This window comes from Numida meleagris, chromosome 2 (genome assembly GCF_002078875.1).
Source record: "Numida meleagris isolate 19003 breed g44 Domestic line chromosome 2, NumMel1.0, whole genome shotgun sequence".
Lineage (NCBI taxonomy): Eukaryota > Metazoa > Chordata > Aves > Galliformes > Numididae > Numida > Numida meleagris.
Window position 1 is genome coordinate 18,915,240 of NC_034410.1, and position 20,047 is coordinate 18,935,286.

The 20,047-nt window shown below is 40.8% G+C and overlaps 1 protein-coding gene across 3 annotated transcripts in view; it reads right to left on the reverse strand.

The window, feature by feature from the left end:
• CACNB2 (calcium voltage-gated channel auxiliary subunit beta 2) overlaps positions 1–20,016 on the reverse strand; it is a 237,209-nt gene extending 217,193 nt beyond the window's left edge. For 2 of the 3 annotated variants that reach the window (XM_021388978.1, XM_021388975.1), the window contains exons 1-2: positions 19,873–20,016; positions 9,268–9,360 (exon numbers count right to left, since the gene is read on the reverse strand). In XM_021388978.1, coding sequence (XP_021244653.1) covers positions 9,268–9,360; positions 19,873–19,968 — 189 coding nt within the window. In that variant the 5' untranslated portion in view covers positions 19,969–20,016. The remainder of the gene's footprint in view (positions 1–9,267; positions 9,361–19,872) is intronic. The other variant, XM_021388976.1, reaches the window with a different exon arrangement.

Consider the following 20,047-nt stretch of genomic DNA (forward strand, 5'->3'; position numbering starts at 1 on the left):
GGTCAAATCTATCACTGTGCCTTTGTGCTGTTCTTTTGGTAACAGCATTTTAAATGCTGTTCAGTTTCCTTGGATAATAACATGAACATAAAGATTTTACAAATTTTACCTTTTGATAGCTCGTAACTGCTGATGGAGTTTGAGCAAACATTATTTCCCGTAAGAATGGGAAATTTAAACATTTTATTTTGACCTGTTACTGTAACAAGACAAGCCTCCTTAGAAATATATCTTATTTCCATTTCAGTATACATGTCAGATAATGGATAAATTGAAATTGATGTTGAGAAGAGATGTGTAAAACCAGTTGACTTCTGATTACACTGTTAATAACCCAGACAATTTCTTTTGCAATTGTTTCAAGGACAAGGCTGAAATAAGCTTTAATCTTTTCTTACTGTAACCAAACATTTCCTTGACACATTACTATTTTCAAAAGTATTCCTGAAAGGTAAATAAGCTCAAAGAAGGAACACGAAGAAAAATTTGTTTTTCCAGAGATGTACGCATCTAAGAACATGGTTTTGGAAATGTAGTAATGGGAGATTACTGAATATATACTATAACTTTAGTATTTTGCTGGAAAAATAGTACACACTTGCCACGCTTCTATTAAAATCTGCAAAACAACTTAAAATGCATAAATACTACCGGAGGCAATAGGAATAAAGATATAAAAGGCAGATACAGATATATTTCTCCTTTCGCTTCACCTATCCCCCTTTCTTTCATCTCCCCATTCATTTGCAAGAACCACTTCTCTTTCCTACCTAAGACCTTGTTGTCCTATGGGTAAACCTTCTGATGACAATCATTTATCACACAGGCTAGCAGTTTATGTGAAACTTAGAATTAACACCATGCATCTGAACAGAGGCAGAACAACTCATATATTCCATAAGATCAACTACTACGGAGGAGTAGCTTTCCAGATTTACGTAATAACTAGGACTTCTTCAGGTCCTACTATTTTTCAAGCCAATTATATCTGGGAACTAAAATGTTATGTGCTTATCAGAAAAGATGTGCACTCCATAATTCAATGCCCAGGAAAAGCCTTTACTGTAAATTCATTTGAAGATTTACATTTCACTTTAGCAGTAGTGGAGCACAAAGCTTTTTAATGCAGCTACTACTCCAGCAAAGAAAAAGCTGAGACTAAAGACTAAATCAGACTAAAAAAACAACATTCAAATCTACAGAAACATATAATCAGTGTTGGAAGTACTGTCTAAATAAATAGCCCAAGAGAAGACAGTTCTCTGCTGCAACTGCCCATAAAACTGGCAACTCCATGAGAAATTATGCAGAAATTGCACTTGTATATGTTGCAATGTATCTGATCAGTGACGTATGAAACGAAGGTTCCTGAGTTTGAGCAGGAATGTACTGGTATTGTTAAAGATAAAAGCCTCAGTGGATCCCTCAGATTAATTGCAGAGTGCTTCTCCTCAGTGCCTGAGCCCTAACGGAGAAGGGAAGGACTCTGCTCAACACCGAGGGAATGGGAAGCAGCTTGCACAGTGGCCAACCAGTCTCCATCTCTTCCTGCAACCGCTTGTATTTTGGAGTGTGAAATGACATTTGCTTTAGGGAGGACCAAACTGTTCCCTTGCATCAGACATTAGTTCCCAGTCAAAATCATGCAGCACAAGCCCTGAAAATCAATATGGTATTTAAAATGACAAAAATGATTTCCAAGTTACTTTTCTGTAAAAAGAATTAAGTCAGCAGCTACGTTTACCGCATATTTACATATAATTATGAACTTGAATTTTAAAAATGACTTAAAATATCTTTCTTTCCAAAAGAAAAACCAACACACTGATGAAAAAGTACTGTTTACAGTGGAGTGCTCCATTTAAAAAAGAAAAATCTGAAAAACAATCCCAAATCAAATCTACTCCAGCTAAGTAGGCCTGTAAGAAAATGTCAAAATATTGCATTAAACATCATAAATTATTTTTGGACAGGTTTTGTATAAGGTACAATTAAACATATGCAGTGGAAAACTTCTCCCACTGCAGATATCTTTTAAGTCTGTGCTTAATACAGCTAGAAGACATCTATGTTAGCATATAAAAGAGCCTTATATCTCACCACAATGTTCAAAATTAGTATTTCAAGTTAGACAATGCTGCACATGAGAACAAGAAACCACAATGAATTTCCTGGGATAAGCAGGGAACAAAATAAAACAAACCACTTGATTCTTGTTCAATCCTATTTCTAATTTTGATTTAACTCTTTACAACTGTATAGCCTTTCTCTCAAAGCTGCTGCTATGCTGCATCCAACACACCAAGAAAGAGAGGCATGGAGGTTCTCAGAGCAGCCGGAAGGTCATGAAAGCATACTGCTTAACATAAAACTTAAAGAGAGAGACTGCCAGAGAGCAACCACCAGCGATGAGGACATTTGGCCAAAGAAAATACCTTAAAAACACACTGTTATGCTCCAGCCTTTCCACTCAATCCTTATACCATGCAGTAAAATAGAAGTCTCCAATGGTACATTCAGCAAAGCTGCAAAGATGGTGCAACTCTCCACCAGTTTGCCTAACTGCCTGAAACACCTCACATCTGCCAGATGAGCTGAGCCCGCGCTCCACCTCCATGGCCCAGAGTCACCTGTCACCTGCAGGAGTTCCTCAGGGCTCTGGGACACAAAAGTCCTGTTGCAGCCTTCAAATGACAAAGGGATGCATGTGACACTAGTAAACCTGGGTGCTGTCTGAGCAGACAATTAAAAAAATACATTTCTCCACTCTCTGGTATGCCCAAAGGAGAACAGAACTGGGACACACATGTGAGAAGGCAGCAAAGGCACAGATGCCAGAGAAATTCCAACAGCCACCACCTACACAGCTGCCACCACCACCTCAGGGCCTGCAGCTTCCAATCCTCTCAGAGTAGGCCGTGTGTGTCCTGTCAAATACCTCTGAACACCCACTGCCCACATCAGCCATCTCGCAAGAAGCTCTGGCAGTCACCTCAGCAGCCATCAAATATGGGCCCCATCTTCAAAATGTCATAATTCCCTCTGCTGCTTGGAAAGGCTGAGTAGACTTCAGCTGTACTGAAAGTAACATCGCACACCAGCTCAAGGCTAGAAGGAGGCAGCCTTCAGTTTTTAATAAGTATTATATTTAGTTGTTCTCCCCTATAATATTCTCATGCCCTGCTACAAGAAGCATGGAAAGAGTAAACAGATGTATAAGAAGAGTTTTAATGATGCTTTGCCTGTTCGTTTTAGTTAGAGGGTGTAGGTTTTTTGTTGGGTTTTTGGTGTGTTGTTTTTTTTTAAACACATGGCAGCAGTTTGCTTTCTATTCTTAGTAACCATCTGAGGCAAAAAAGAGCCCATGAAAGAATTGAAGTCCGCAGATGAACTTCCTTTCTGCAGGAATTTTTCTCAGCCATCTCCCCTCCAGTCACGCATGCCAAAATCCCATGCTTTATAGGGGCATCTGTTCTATTCTCTCCAGGCCAAAAAAGGAGACTTTTCAAACCCTTACTACAGTTGAGGAAATGTATAGCTCAATGAGCCTAATGTGATTTTCCCATGCACACAGAGCTGAAGAGCAGTTTTACAACTGCCACCAAAATGGAAAGTCTCCTTCTCTGCCCTCCCCATTTCCTTCCTCCAGTCACACACTCCACTCCCAATTCACTCCTTTCCTAAATCTTTTCCTTCTACCTCTCCCTATCTAGCTAACTGAGGTATCAGCCATGAATGAAACTCTAAATCAACTGCCAATCTGAAATATTCTTATGAATCCCTATATTGCTCTAAATGCTTCACCCACTCTTCTTTTATCAACTCGGTATACTTCATACGACAAGAAATACATTAAAAAAAAAAACCTCTCTTTCCTATTCTAGCACTACTTCTAGAGACATTATTTCACTTTGTATCATAATAAACAGAGACACACTGGATTTGACTAAAGACTGATTAATATTTCTTGATACAAAAAGCACATAACCCTGAAACTCCACTGCCTGACTGTGATTTATGGTCACTCGTTGGCCTTAACAGCAAAGCTTGGCAACTCCCACTACTGCCGAGAGAACAAAGCCATACCGAAATCACACTCTGTATACAAACCTCAACTCTAGGCAGCTTTATCCAAGTAAAATATATTCCCTTCAAGACTTGTATTTCACAGTAAAAACCATATGATTCGAGAATTCCATCCAATTAGAAACCCACAAAACAAAGATTTTAATCTGTTTCAAATAAACAGATGTCATAGCACGTATCCACAGGCATCGCTGGCGCTGCTTTCAGTGAAATCAGTACAAATTAGAACAAAGACAAGAAGAATCCTAGAAAATATGTCCAGACATTAACTTCATAAATAAAAGATGGTAAAATTAAGCAGAACACTAGGTATATATTTTTGTGTTTTGTGTTGTTCAGTGTTTGAACAATATCTCCAGAACTTTGACACAGATTGTTTTATTACATTTATAAGCTAAACGCAAGCCTGAAAAGCTCCTTTTCTCTCTGCAAGCCAAACACATCTCGTAATTAGAGGCACAAAAAGACTGTAAGAATATATTTAATTATAAAAGAGCCTTTTCTTTTTTAATTTAGATAATTTGGCTGGCCACAATCTTGTTTGCACACAGTCTTCAAGAAGCCAGAACAGTCCCAGCAGAGAAAGCAGAGGCAGTTTTTAGCAGAAGATGTTAGTGCTGGGTACTAAGACCAAAGCCAGTGCCTGTTCCTGTGCTGCGCAACAGACCTCTGTGGCTCAGCCTGCAAGTGCACAGACTGGCAGCCTGCGTGTAGGATCCAAACACAGCAGCTTGTCCCCTCACAAAAAGGTAAATCAAAGTTAAGCTATATATGTTGAAGAAAATCAATTAAAAGTACAAGAATACATTTCTGACATGGCCCAGTTCTCTGGTGAACTCAAGGCTAAGAGGCTTGTTTACGAACACAACTAAGTCAATATTTTCAAATAGATTTTTAGTGCAAATCTTAGTTTTACCATTCATAAAATTCAATAGGTAATTACACAGCTAGGCAAATGTCCTTAGAGGAAAGTAGCAGAATAATGAATTCCCTACATAATTATTTATAGCTGTGTTTTTGAGTGAACACAGTGTAACAGGCATCAAGCCAACATTTAGAGGCAGAAAAAACCCCACAGATTTATAAAACCTTAAATATTTCAGTAAGCATGTCTGTAGCACACAGTCTATTTCACAACCTAATCTGTCTTTGGGATACACAGAAATCCAACAACTTAGACTGCCTCTGTGATTAATCATTAGGATTTAAAATAAAACCTTGACAAAGACAGGTCCAGAAGTGCAAGCACAAAATACGTAATGCTATCAGAACATGCAATTGCTTAAAATAATGTTGCTGGGAAGTGCCACAGTGTTGTCTGCAAAATATTTTGTTTGATGGGTATTTTGAAAAACCCTTGGGAACAAAATCATTACCATGCATCAGTCAAAATGGCAGAGAGTACAGATCAGATCCAATTCAGTCTTTCATAGCTAACCCCAAGAACAAGCTGCTTATCACTCCAAACCTCAGAGAAGATGGTGAAAACACAACGTTCTTTAGCTCCCTAAAGACAACTGATTAAAGTTAGCTAGAAGCCGATTAAAGCGTGGTGTGTTTCTCATTCCCAAATGCACTGCTTAATTGCTAATATGGGTTCACAACACAGGGAAAAAAAATTCTTCCTTCTCCAGCTGTTGAAAAGTCAAGCAGGAACAGCTCACAAATGGAAGGAAGTCCAAGATGTTATTTTCTAATGCTCCAACATCATAAATAATACTCTGGAGACAAAATGAAACAAACAATTCTAAAAAAAAAAAAAAAAAATCAACAGATAGGAATATGATCCTAAGCATTCTCCTAAAACCTTATAGGTTTTCGGTATCATAAGCGAAAATGAAATAAGAAATAAAAATCCATAAAGTTCATAGTACAGATGAGATTTAACTGCATTGAAAAGAATTGCTTTAAAACTTTTATTTTATATATGTGTATAAAATTGTTCTTGCTTCAGTTTAATGCTTCTTTTATACGTATGGGTAACAACATTGGATAAATGGCTCTACTCATTTTCATTACTCTGAAAAACAAATTCAAATGGAAAAGATCGTTGTGCACAGGGTCGTGCAGAGTGCATTTCATCATCCTTATACAACAGCAGCAATTTTCAAGCAATTTGAATAAAATATTACTTTGTTCTCTCTCATTCAAACAAAACTAAGCTGGCATTGTTTTTACTACTGTAGCATTTGGTATGCACTGCAGGAAACATGCCAGGAACATACCGGAGCCAGAGGTACATGTGTCCTTAAGGAAATGGTAAAACGCAAACACAATAAAGCTTTGTCAATGCAAGTAATAGACACTGACCGCCTACTCCCGCAGTAGCTTTAGCTCAAATGACCAGTGCCTCCATGGGTTAAAATGACTGAATCCTATTTCCAACTTGCTCTTGCACAGTATCTCTACTACGTTGCTCTTACACGTTTTCAGGACTAGACATACTTGTTTTCTCTTACAGGTCAGCTGCAGATGACTCAAAAGCACTTTTCAGACATTCTTTCTTGTTTATGAGGAACATAGTCAGCTTTTAGTAATAAATGCTCAGGACAACTCCAGGAATCATTCTTGCGCATTGATGGGAGTATTTGTAGAGGTGCATATGGAAGTTGCAGGATAAATTCAGAAGTAAATATGAGAGGAAGCAAGACGAAAGGAAAGAAGTCAAGGGGTAAAAAGAGCATCAGGAGACACCATGAGCACTGCTGAAACAAACAGATTGTTTGTATCCCATGTGCGGATCACAATCACTGCCAACAAACCTACAAACTTCTCACCAAGCCAAAACTGACTTTCCAGTTTTAAGGTAACAATAGAATATAATAAATCCTTGGTTCTACTGGTTTTGGATTAATTTGTCCACTTTACTTGTCTGCTGCACTCATCCATTTCATCAAATTCTTGGACTAATTTTTTCTCCTGTAAATAAATGGTTATGGAGGAAAAATTCAGTTCATTTATACTGTGTAAAACATCCTCCAAGACGGAGATGCAGAGAAGGCAATATGCAGCAGCGAGGGAAGGGCAGAGCAGCTGAGCCAGCAAAAAGCCACTGCACCCATTCTGCATATTCTGAAGATATGGGGCATATCTTCATTAGCATAAGAGAAGAGTAAGCAGTCTCAGGAGGATCAGGACAGGTAAGCCTGCTGAAGATGCAGTCTAAGGTCTCCTAGAAGCAACTGTGAAGAGGCACTTCTATGCATCTGCTACAACTCAAACTCTAACTGTACATGATTTACTAGGAAAGTTGTGTGATTTTTATTTTTTATTTTTATTTTTGGACAGCGCTATATAACATATTTATCCATTAACATCTCTTCATTATTTTCACTGGCAATATCATATAAAAATAGAGCTTTGCTTCAGCAATCTCTTAAATCTCTGATTTTTCCCTGCAGCTCAATTCCCCCCTCTTCAGTCATTTGTATTGTATCACTTGTGTAACTACTAAAATTAGACTTAGAGAATGATATACATCTCCTTGGTAAAAATCTGCACTCGAGGTATTTGTGGCCTGTGTTCCCTTCACAGCCCCGGAAATTATACAGACTCCTTTAGACTATAGCTCACCTACCCTGATTTATAAGTCTGTTTTCAAGATTTTGATGAACCATTCCCCACATTCTATAATCAGTCAGATCTCCATTGACTACGGGAATCCAACTCAGCGTTTATGTGGAGTTTGAAGATCCATCCTCCTTGCCCTGCTCCTATGAATGATACCAAGAAGAGATACTTAAATGAGATCTGAAATTAGTCTTAAGTAAACAAGAAAGTCAAAGAGCTGTGTGTAGCTGTTATAAAATAAACACTCTTACTCTACTCTGCTAAAAATGTTCCAAGCTGAGCTCGACACCCATGAGGAGCTAAGAAAAACAGCAACATAGATTCTTTACAAAGAATTCTTGGGACAGAGAGATCTGTTGCAACTCCCAAACACTAGATTGCCTTTTTTTTTTCAGAGTATTTTTAAACAGGACAAAATGCCATAAATTAGTGATTTACTGATCCAAGGTTTCACCTTCATCTTGTTCACTGCCACTGACAAACTCTCATGATCAAGTAATATTTCACGCCTATATCGCACAGACGATATATGTCTCTCAAATCCATGGCCTATCACAAAACCTGCTAGCATGTTCACAGCAGGACAAAGCAGAAGATTTTTTGCAAACAGAGGGTGCATACTGAAACATCTAATGCAACAGCAATGGAGTCATTGAATGGTTTGAGACTGAGACACATGCAAGACAAGATGGATGAGAGGGAAGATGGGCGCTTCCTTATAGTAAAACCAAAAGCTCTGCAATTAAACCTCCTGAGTTCCAGAAAAACTTAAAAAAAAAAAAAAAAAAAAAAAAAAAACAAAGGTTGACAAGCCTGCATTTGTAATGCTGCAGCTTAAATCAGCGGGGCGCAAACAAGTGTATTTCTGGCTCTTTGGATAGGTGCAGTCAGAGTACAGCTCTAAGCACCCTTCATACTCTCTGGGTTGTTCTCCACCGTAAGCACACAGAAACTCGTTGTCTTTGGTCTGTAGCCAAAAACCCTTCACCATGTTCTTCATTACCTCTTTTGACCAGATCAAGCTGTTCTTCAAACAACCAGCTGTGTCTAGAATACCTATGAGGCTCCATGTAAGAAGGGATCCCAAATACACATGCACAGGAATGGGCTATGGGACCCTGCAGCACCCCTTCAGCTTTTCCAGGCCTTTAAGCATTTGTTTGATGAGCACAGTGCTGCCAGGAATTTTCCCTCAAATCCATGCCTTTAAATAATGCTGAGAGGAAGGCATAGCAGTGAGCACTGCCTCGCACAGCACTATTTTAAGCAGGAAATCCCCAGGACTAGTAGGTTTTGATGCTCTCTCCCAAATTTTGCCACTTTAGGCACTGTCATCAGACTCCACCTTCTCCTCCGGCTTCAATCACCTGACAGCACTACAGAAACAAAAATAATGAAAACTACTATACATGGAAATGAAGAGGAAATGAAAAAGTACTTTTCTGCCAAGATCAAAACAATAGCAACCAAGTATTTTTCCCTGTCTTGGTAGAAAATTGTACTAATCCTCAGGCTACAGTATCACTCTTTGATTTGACAATTTATAAAGGAAAATTATTTGAACATTAACACCAACAAGTCCTCCAGAGTTTAAAGCTGAATACCACATACCTGGCGTACAAAACTATTAGAGGTAGTGTCAGAAGATGTACTTCCATCTGATCCTTTAAAGCGATTTTTTCTTCTTGCCCCTTTACCGTAAGACTGTTAAAAGAAAAGAAAAGCATATTAGGGATGCAGCATTAGTTTGTGTGGCACAGACTTGTCTCAGCACAAGCTTCACCAGTGCCTACTAGGCCAGCAGAGCTTCAGGCGATCAGCTTTGTGCCAATTGATAAGCAATGTTCAATAAGTAACTGATGGGGCTATGCACATAAGTGCTCACTAACAAAGATAGATTGGCCAATTGAGCCTTGAATGTTTATTTTTTCACATTCAGGTTTGGAGAAGCATTTATAAACCTGTATAGTTGTATTATTCACACAAGTCAAAATGATTAAAAAGTGCAGCTTGTTTTGCAGCTCGCCTAAATGCACAAGCTAGGATGAGCAATAGTGGGGTCAGCCTCCAGCACGTCACAGCTGTGAGCCAAGTCAGCTGAGGGAACAGCAAACAGTGACCAACAGCTTCTTGATTCAGATGGAATCTCACAACCGAGGGTAAACATAAAAACAACAATATAAAAAAAAAAAAGGAAGTTAAATTAAGGAAAAGTAGCAAAATAGATAAAGAAGAACTAAATATGAAACTGGAAGGATACTTATAACTAAAAAGGCATCATTTGAATCTGTCAGGAAATCAAAAAGACAAAAGGAGAAAGCAAGTAAAAATGATTAAACTATGTTCTAGAAATACAGCAAATGACCACCTCCACAAAAAAAAAAGTATTTGTTCTCTGAGATGAACACAAACCATCAATAAATACTGTAAAATAAATTTCAAAAAACGTGAGAATTCAAAACCATGTTATCTGCAACCACTTTCGGGGGGATGACTATAAACTATGTTGTGACACCACCTCAAACCCTTCCAGATACAGCAGAATCTTGCATATTTGTTCTGTGCAACTACATTAGGATACAGCCCTTTATACCTAGTCTTATTTCTAAAGTTCATCTAAACTTGCATTAAAACCATGTCTTGACAACTTCAAATATTATTTTCCTTGAGACTGATAAATGTAATTTTTTGTCGCTCATCACCCCGCTTTAAAGGTCACTTTACTAATCTATCTCTCTGGCTCACACCTCCTGTCTTTAAATACCTCCCACAGGTCTCAGTAATAAGCAGGGTCTCTCTCTTAACTTCCAATGTCTGCCTTGGCCTATTCCTAATCTTAGCTCCAATCTTGCATTCATCACTGAACTTTAAAGTTCCACAATAAGTCAGGGAAAAAAAAAAAAAAAAAGGAAAAACTACAGCAGCCACTCTCACCTACATGCTGAATTTCCAGTGATTTGTATCATAGCTTCCCCCAGACTATTTCACTGTCCTTTTCCCAAGAGTGAAAACTCCCTTACAGAAGTTCCATGAATTTATTTAAAGCATACCACTAAAAATAATATTTAAAAGCCTTGCTTATTAGCAAGTGTGCTAGTGTGCTAATACCTCACTACATTACACGAAGTAATTATACTATTTATCCATTATTATTTTCTGAAACTCTCAGTCCATGCATCCACATCATTCCGCCATCTTTGGCCATAAGCTGCTGTTGGTCCTGAGGTTAGGGACAGTGAGAAAACTGTGATCAGTGCATTGGAAAATCAGCTTGCGAATGTGTTACAGTGCAGACAGCAAACCTCAGGATGAAACCTTGTCTGGGTGCACCAAGTGTGTCCCTCCCTGGGTTCAGGCAATGTGCAGAGCACCAGACGGAGCTCTGGGCACGAGTCCCACCAGCTTTCATAGCAGGAAAGAACAGGCTCATGCACAAGCTCAGAGGCAGAGTTAAAATTTCATGCTGGAAACATCTTCTGATCATGACTTCAAAACCTGAGCTTCGACTCTTAGCTAACAATCAGAATACATCGGAGACTAAAAGTAATAGGGGGGGATGACAAATAGCCACTGCTAAGTAAGATCATTTTTCAAATCAACAGATGCATATAGCTTGCCTCCGAGAGATGCAGCAGAACAACCTCAGGCTGTATCTGGACCACTAATGTTGACTCTGGGGGACTTCAGAGCTCTGCTTGAACTCCAGCATTACACCAGTATTTTAAAAAGAATGACTCAAGTAACAATAGATCTGCCAGCCTGATACTGATTCTCAGCAAAATGATTTGTTACATCGCTGAACTAACAGTGACTTAAGAGAAACAATCTTCCCCCAAAATGTGGATTTATGGCAAAGATATTTTGCCAAATTAATATGATTGTGGAGTCTCCTTGGAGATCTTCAGAAGCCACCCGTACATGGCCCTGGGCACCTGCTCTGGTGTCCCTGCTGGAGCAGGGGTTGGGCCACATGGATCCTGAGCGCCCTGCCAACCTCAGCTCTTCTGGGAGTTTGTGAAAACTTAACTGAACAAGAACTGGTACTAACAACGTGTTGCTTAAAGCAGAACTATACCAAACAAAAATAAATAAATAAATAAAAACACCCAAGCATGCTAGCATGGTGCACATCATGGGAATAAAAACATGACTTTCTGATGAGTCAAGAAAGTCACAAAACATAAATTGGAAAGTGACCTAAGAATGATTTCACATGGTTGTATTTCTAAAAGGAATCTTTGGTAATAAGAAAAAAGAGTAGATTGGAAGCGCTATTGCTAGTAAATTATTGAAGAAATTTTCCAGTTCTTTTGAGATTAGACAGTTCTTTGCAAAACATCTTTTTTTCCACATAAGATAGAATATTAAGGTTACATACAATATATACAAATTATCTTTGACATTGATGATGTTTAAATAAGACAACAATTTTTTTTTTTTTTTACATCAAAATTTACCAGTTTTTAACAATAGCTATCGCTGAAGCAACTTCGGTGGCACAGTTATCAGTCAACATTCTGAGCATCTTTTCTCCATTTTTGTGGAAGGATTCAAAAATGTATTTACAAAAAAAAAAAAAAAGATTCCAAGTATTCACATAGTAGCTCAAGAGTATAAGGAATCTACATAAAGATCAGAGTATCTAGGCAATTTCATAAGTAATGTACACTATAATACTGTGTAATCCCTGAGAAGATACTGGAACAATGAACATATATTCTCTTCCACAATCACATTTCTGTATTTGTAACCAGTTCCTTTAATATTTACTTATAGAATCATTTATTCAGTTTTATAAGGCAAAAATTATCGCAAAAGCAAAATAGGAACAGTATCCAGATTTACGAGGACAAAATAAACAAGACCATAATAAAAAAGCATTGCAAGCAGAGAGACAAACTGCTTCTCTACCTGCATAGCAACAACTAAAAGCCTTCATTTTATGCAACATCACAGCCCAAATCCACCTCAAACAAATGCTCATCTTGATTTTTTAGTCACTGTTTTTTTTTATTGTTTTGTTTTTCGTGCACAGTAGCCTGCACATTTTTGTTCCAGTCTTATATAATAGAAAACTCTTCAAGGGCACCAGCTGCACGCCAACTTTGCACATAGGACATGTCGGACAGGATGGCAGGCTGCAGGGAGGCCCGCGGTACAGCTGCTTTCCTGCATGGACTGACTCTGAGCTGGAGGAAAGGGAGGACAATTTTGGCATGTGAGAAAAGTCTGATTTGATGGTTGTTCTTGTTATTTTAAAGGATACCAATCTGGGACTACATTTGTCTTCTATGCCTTCCAAGACTATTCCCACAGCCAGAAATGTTGGAAACTTTGTTCTAAGCATGTGATAAGACTTCCACAAACAAACAGATTTCAAAAAATGATTAAGTGTCTCTGTCATGTGAAGAACCATGAATACTCATCCTGTCATATTCATTATGTTTTGCTTTTTTAATGTATTTTTTTTCCATAAGAGCTTCATGCAAGATCAAGAACTTTGTTCCAAAAGAAAAAATAATCATAATCTACCAGATACATGCAATTCTGGGGAAAAAAATAAATAAATAAAAGGAACCTAGCATGTTATTGAAATTTCTGTATGAAAATCAGCTGTCTATGTTCTGTTCAGCAGTTGGCTGTAATTATGTAGCTAAAAATAAAGGGCTGAATCACAACGTGCGAGCATTGGCCAGCAAAAGCAGCAACCTGTGGCACCTTCCTTAAACAAAGTAATCCTACCCACCAGAACCACCCTAAACCCATCCTATACCATAACTCAATCCAGTTCATTTTAAAAGAACAGGTTCCAGTCTTGACAATAAGTCTGTTTATATAAATTTGCTGGAGGAAACATTCTCACTGGATTTCAGCATCACTCCTTACACAAATAAAGATCTGTATACATGTAAGTGTTTACAAGATCAAAACTGTAGCTCGGTTTATTGGTCAGACGTGAAGTTCTTTTAAAATCAGTGGGGTTGCCAGAGACAAGAAACACAACCACACACATTTACGTTCTACAGATTCTTAAAATACCTGGTAGCCTATGTGAAGCCCTAAAAAAAATCTACCAGAGTAATCTTGTAAAGAACAGTTCATCAAGAGAGACTTAACAAAGCAAAGGATGACTCTGTTTTCCAGCCCTGATGTGCAAGTACATTGTGCAACCTTTGTTCAGACCATGTAATCAAACAAAATATGGGAATCACACGAAGCATTAGAGGCATGAACAGCAGTTTCCTAGTAATTAACGGTTTCATATACAGCTACCTCAAGTCATTGCAAACAGATGAAATTAACGTTGCCCAGTGAAACCCTCCAATTTTAATGAGGTTCTGCCTCAAGATATGAAAGGCACCTATCTGTAACATTTAATCCTCTAACACATATAACGAGAAGAAGGCATGTTTTATCATTGTATCAAAATCCTATCATCTGGAAAAGGTGGATAAAGCATTTCAGATGGACGCCTATCCACAGCCAGGGAACTGATCTACAATTTAAGTCTGAAAAAAAGCCTTCACTACCAACCACTCCCGTGATATTTTATACCAAAGAGAAATAGACATACGGTAAGCCTGAGTCTCTACTAATTATAACAGATAAAATAGCATCAGCCATCTGATACCAAGACTGATACCATGGCTAATGGCAAAGATAAACTCAGAAAACAGCAGCCACCTATGGAAAGGATCCCTCTGCTGGACCTACTCAAAGAGTAAAAGGAGCAGAAGTATCAGGCATAAAGGTGGTGAAATGGATTAAATTCTTGAAATGGAAAATGATGTAAGGAAGAAACCAGGGAGGAAAAAAAAAACCAAATAAGCAAACAAACAACAACAACAACAAAAACAGAAAATAAAAATTCAGAGCTGGAATGAAGCTTACATGACTTCAAATGAACAAATGACCAGTTACAAGGATCAAAAGAATACTAAAATGTAAAGAAAAAGGCCTTGGTACTGAGCTTCCCAGGTCTCCCCAGCTCCATCGCACCATGGGAATGGAGGAAACAGAGCAATGATGGACACAGCAATGTGTTCTGGCCGGCCTTGATCCCAGAACTGGGGTTTCAGGTCACCCTACATTGCCCTGTGGCAGGTACTTGGACCCGTGACACACTCTCAGTGAGGAAGCTGCCTACAGAGCACAGACTCATGTTCCCATAGCAAAGAAGAATCCCAAAGTTAGGTGTTAAAACCTGGATTTCTTCAAACAAACACCACTTGCAACAATGGCAATTCAGAAAAGACCACAGATTCCTCGAGAAATCCTATCAAAGTGAGGCTCTCCATAGTCACCAAGTTCACACCAAGTTCGCACAAGTTAAAATGCTGAGGCTGCTAAGTCCATTCAACAGCTCTTCTTTAAAATCTAGTACTCAGCCAACCAATCAACAACAACAAAACAGAAATGAAATTACTTATGCAAACTTGCATACATCATCCAAAAATAAATATTTGACAATCATCTCTTTTTCTCCCACAAAAAAGAAACCACTTCTACTGAGAAATCCTTGGTGCTCCTTTTTGCTGGCCTGCGATAAAGTCTTTCTGGTGCTGCCACAAAAAATAGCCCAGTTCTCACCAGTTTCTGCACTTCTGAGCCAGCTCCCTGTGCTCCCACACTCCCACTGGGGTCCCAGGTCAGAGCACCCAGCAGTTTCCACTTCAGCAGACAACAGGTGGGTGACCTGACCTGCTCTCCTCTTCTCCAGTGCGCCAGGACACCGCGTTGGTCAAACTCTGCTGTCCATCTCCCCATTACACCACTGACAACGTCTACTCCTAACAGAGCACATACCATCAGCAGGTGCTGAGGCCTATGCCCAAACCCAACCATGCCTCCCACAGCCTTTAGAATCAGACACTGCAGTTGCAGGCTATGTGCCTTCTCCTCCCCACAAGTTTCTTTATTTCTTTTACACAAGCAAACAGCAAGAGACCTGTCTTGGCACAAGACTTGCAGGAAGAGCAGCTGCCTATGAAAAGGTTCCCTCTGCCCTGCAGGGCAGGAAGGCTGATTTGGGTTGCATTGTGTTATTTTGAAACTCTTCTGTCCTGGTGCAGAAAATAACTCAGAAAAAGAAGCAGAACAAAAGGAACTGAGACTCCAGAGAAGCCAAGCTTGGAAGTGTATGGGAACTTTTCATCCACAGCAGTTCAAAATTATAAACCTAGAGACAAAACCAGACAAAAACAGAGGTCACCTCTAGAAGATGGCTAACACCCGAAGAATTTAGGAGTGAAGCTTCTAAATTGCTTCACAGAAATTTTACAGTCTAGGAAAACATTAAGAAAAAAAAAATAAAAACAGTAACTACAGCCCACAGATGCTGATGATGTGCAAGAAAAGTCTCTGGAAGAGATGACCATGCAACATCTTTACCCGTTGCTGGTGAATTTAGGACAATGCAAAACAAACCCTAAAAGCAGAGGAAGATTATCAGAAAAGTAACAGCCGAAACTTGAAGGGCTTTCTCTAGTCAAAGACTATTAAAATGTATTTTTGTCAGCAAGGAGTGTGCAATGCTGGAAGGAGGTTACCACATCAGAAGAGAAAATGCTACATCTGGCCCAGGACCATGAAAAGCCCAATGAATTAGTTTGATTTCTTCTCTTCTTTATTTGTGTGTACTCCTGCTCCTGCATCCTTGCATCTGGCTTGCAGGGATGCTGCGGGAAAAGAGTAAAGCCTTCCATGTCTCCATTGGGAATGGCTCCTGTGAATCCGTGAGTTCGCAAAGGGATACAAATTGTGTTTGTGTTTGTTTGTCACCTACAAAGTATTCCCTCTAGTTAGTCTGGAGAAATACACTGTTGCAAAATGCTCACTTGAAGAATTGGTAAACAGTGTGCGTTCTGATAAATCAGCTTAGCTGAAACAGAGCAGCAGAGGGCAGTGTGATTAATCCGCAGGGAATATATCGCCGTTCCCTTCAGCCCTCATCACCACTGAACAGGCGGGAGGGAATGGTGCCATGCAGATGAAAAGACAGCTAGAAATCTGGGAAGGGCAGGGCCCACAACCGCACTGATATTCTGGAATCACCAACATACATATAGCTCCAAAATTCCCGTAAGCATCAGTCACGGTCAATACAGAATGAGAACTGAGGCCACCCGTCCCTGCCCCACGCCTGCAGTTCACCTGCAGCGCTGCACCCCGAGCAGTGGGTAGCCCCTGCCCAGGCCAAGAGCCACCCCAGCAGCCTTTGGGCCAGGAGGGGGGAGCACGGAACAGTACCGGGCCACAGAGGAAATCTAAATGCAAGCAAAGGAGCTGGAGAAAACAGTTAAGAAGGGAACTGTTTTCATTTTAAATGTGTCAGGCTGTTCGAACCTGCACTGGCAGATGATAGATAAGAAGGCAAGGAAAAGAACAGGAGGAAAATGATAATGGGGAATAGGCAAGAATTCATCCAGGGCACAATGCCTCCTCCTTCGACAAGGTAGCCTGCAGTTGCCTGCTAAGAGGCTTCATTACATTGTCTCAGAAATATCCCACATAATTTACTGACCTGAGTGCAAAGGCTGTTCCTACAGCACAGCCCGGGAAGTCGTGGGATGAGAAAACAGAAATTACATCTCGTGATTCCTGGGAATTGATGGACTTTGAAGCGGGATCAGAAAAAAAATTAAATGAGGGGGAAGGCAAAGAGAAGAGGGACCAGGAACTACCAGAAAGGCATTAACATGCCCTGTTCTAATATGTTATATATAAATTGCCATAGCATCTGTGTTAATAAAAATGATTTATTTGAATATTCTAATTCAGATTTCTAGATCTGAGAGGTTCTTGAAAGAAAGACTTTGAAATGGTAATGAAGTTGATTTTTTTGAAAAAGCAGATACTGATAATCAACCACAAATACGGTTCAACAGTTTGCTTGTTTCATTATTTCTGAAAATCATGTGCTGAGTTTATTATAAAAGGGGGACACCTAAAACTGATACTTTGCAGTGACACAGACGCAAGCACAGTGAATAGTGTCACTATCAGCACATGCACACACCTGACAAAATCAGAGAGCTAAAAGCACACCACAAGCCCTGCCTTGACTGGGATCACAGTGAGCACCCAGAACTACATACATAGAGTAACACAGACCTAAAAGCCACAGTGTTCTAGGTAATACAGAAACAACGTGAACACTTTCCCCCGTTGCAAAGAACTTCCCAGGGAGAGCACAGCACCATTGCCAGGATCAACACCTGCAGGGATTTTGTTCCTTTTGCAGATCATGCTAGAAAAAAACACTATAAAAACAAGAAATAGATTATATGCAGGGACTATCTAGGAACAGTTCACGCATTTAATAAACTTTTAAGAGAAATTGCCTCCAGAGTGTTAACTGCATTCACGCCTCTGCCAAGCAGTGACGAGTTTGGCCAAAATTGATGGCCGGGCACAATCCAAGGTATCAACCGTGATGTACAGCCAGATTAAAAGAAACCCGCAGCTTCGCAAAAGTAAAATTCTTGGATAAGAGAAATCCTGAGGCTTGCTACAAGTATACAGAGGCTTTTCAATTATATTTTGCTTAATCATAATTACCAGAAGTAGCACTTCAGAGAGAATACTTTGAGGAGTGATATCACTCCATAAGCTCGCATGGTTTTTTCCTTCCTGACGCATTACTTGGCATGAAATGTTTCAAGGACTGATACTCAAGTACCTCAATGAAAAAGATGGTGGTGGGCATAGCTGGAGGACCTGTCAGCAATCTACTTGATCATTTGCTTGCTGTCATTAAGCTTCTCCTTCTCGCTGTGAGTGTTTTCTAAAGCAGCAAGATCTTACCGTATTGATTTTCTGGAAATTGTGTTAATGGAGCAAAAACCCGGATCAGAATAATTGTCTCTCAGTGCAGAGCATGCTAAGGAATGAGGTGAACATTATTGTTCAGCCAAAGGGCTCTTTTGTTCCCATAATCTTATTTCTTCCATAACAAAGGTTTATGTAGGACTTGGGTATGTATGTATGAAGAAGATGTGATTCTCGTCTTGCCTGACAGAGTCTGGTTCTGAAAACTGAGAATTATTCACTCACCCAAAAAGCTGCGTCACCACTATCTTAGAAATTGGATTTTTGGCTTTAGGTGTTCAGAAACCAATTCTATAAAATAGAATTACATTACCTGAATCACAGATAATGTAGGTGTTGGCAAACTACCTACCTCTCTAAACAGAGGTTCTTTAAAACTAGTGGAAGGGAGGAGGGTGAAAATCAGGTTTTTGATCAGTGTTTGACCCGCAGTACCCGAAGTAGCAATGTGTCATGATTTGACAGTCACCAATTCTGCACTTAGGTCTGAAAAGATACAAAAAGGGTCAGAAACCAGTTTCCTTGCCACTGCTTCTGGAGAGGCTGGTGAAACATACGGCTCTGCCAAAATATGCTCTGTGCTCAGAGACTGCAGACAAATCCACATCCAAAGAAACTCTTGTTCAGCCCCATCTCGGCTGTGTTTCAGTGCCGGGCTTTGCTCTCCTGTCACTGCTCCCAGCACCCACAGAGCAATCAGCGACTCCTGTGCCAGACGGGCAGCGTCTTCCCGTGACAATCCAGCACTCCTGCGATGGCACTGGACTGCCTCAGAGGACATAAAGCGTCAGGGATAGCTTTTGCAGCAGCAAATGAAACCGCCACCCCAAAAGGAAAAAAACTCCGAGCTCGAGCAAGCATGTTTGCAATTTAAAACGCACGCAATCGGATTTTACCACCCTTTGACTGGGTTTAAAAATAGCACCGAAAGTCTTTGTAGCCAACTATTGCAAACTCGAAGGCATTATGCAACGTTCCTATATTAAACAGGAACCACCTTTCAGAGCGCAGCCCTCGCCCCGCGCCGCCGTCCCCTGGCGGTGCCCGTCCACCTGAGCGCTCGGACAGCCCCGAGGCGGCCGCGCCGCCGCTACCGCAGCGCCCATCAGCGCCTCGGAACCCGCTCGGCCTCTCCGCCCCCGCCCGCTCGGCACCAACAGGTTACCGGGGCGGGGAGGCCGGCCGGGACCTGTCGCTTACAGCGAGCGAAGCGCGGGCGCACCCACCCTCCGCAGAGCAGCCAGTTTCTCTCGGCTCGCGCCCCCCCGGGGCCGGGGGACGGCGGCGCTCCGGGTGCCAAACTTTTCCGAGCGCGGAGATCAAGCCGAGGGCCGCGCCCCGGCCGCACCCCGCAGCCCCTCCCGGCCCCCGCCGTTCCCGCCCTACCTGCGCTGCCGCCGCGGGCAGGGGGTTGTCCAGCAGCTCCATCGGCACCTCCTGCGCCGGGCTGGGAGGCGATTTGGCCATGTCGCTCTGGACCATTGGCGTGAAGCCGGGCAGAGCCGAGCCCCGCGGCGGAGCAGAGGCGGGCAGTGCCGAGGCGGGGCGGCGCGGCGCCCCT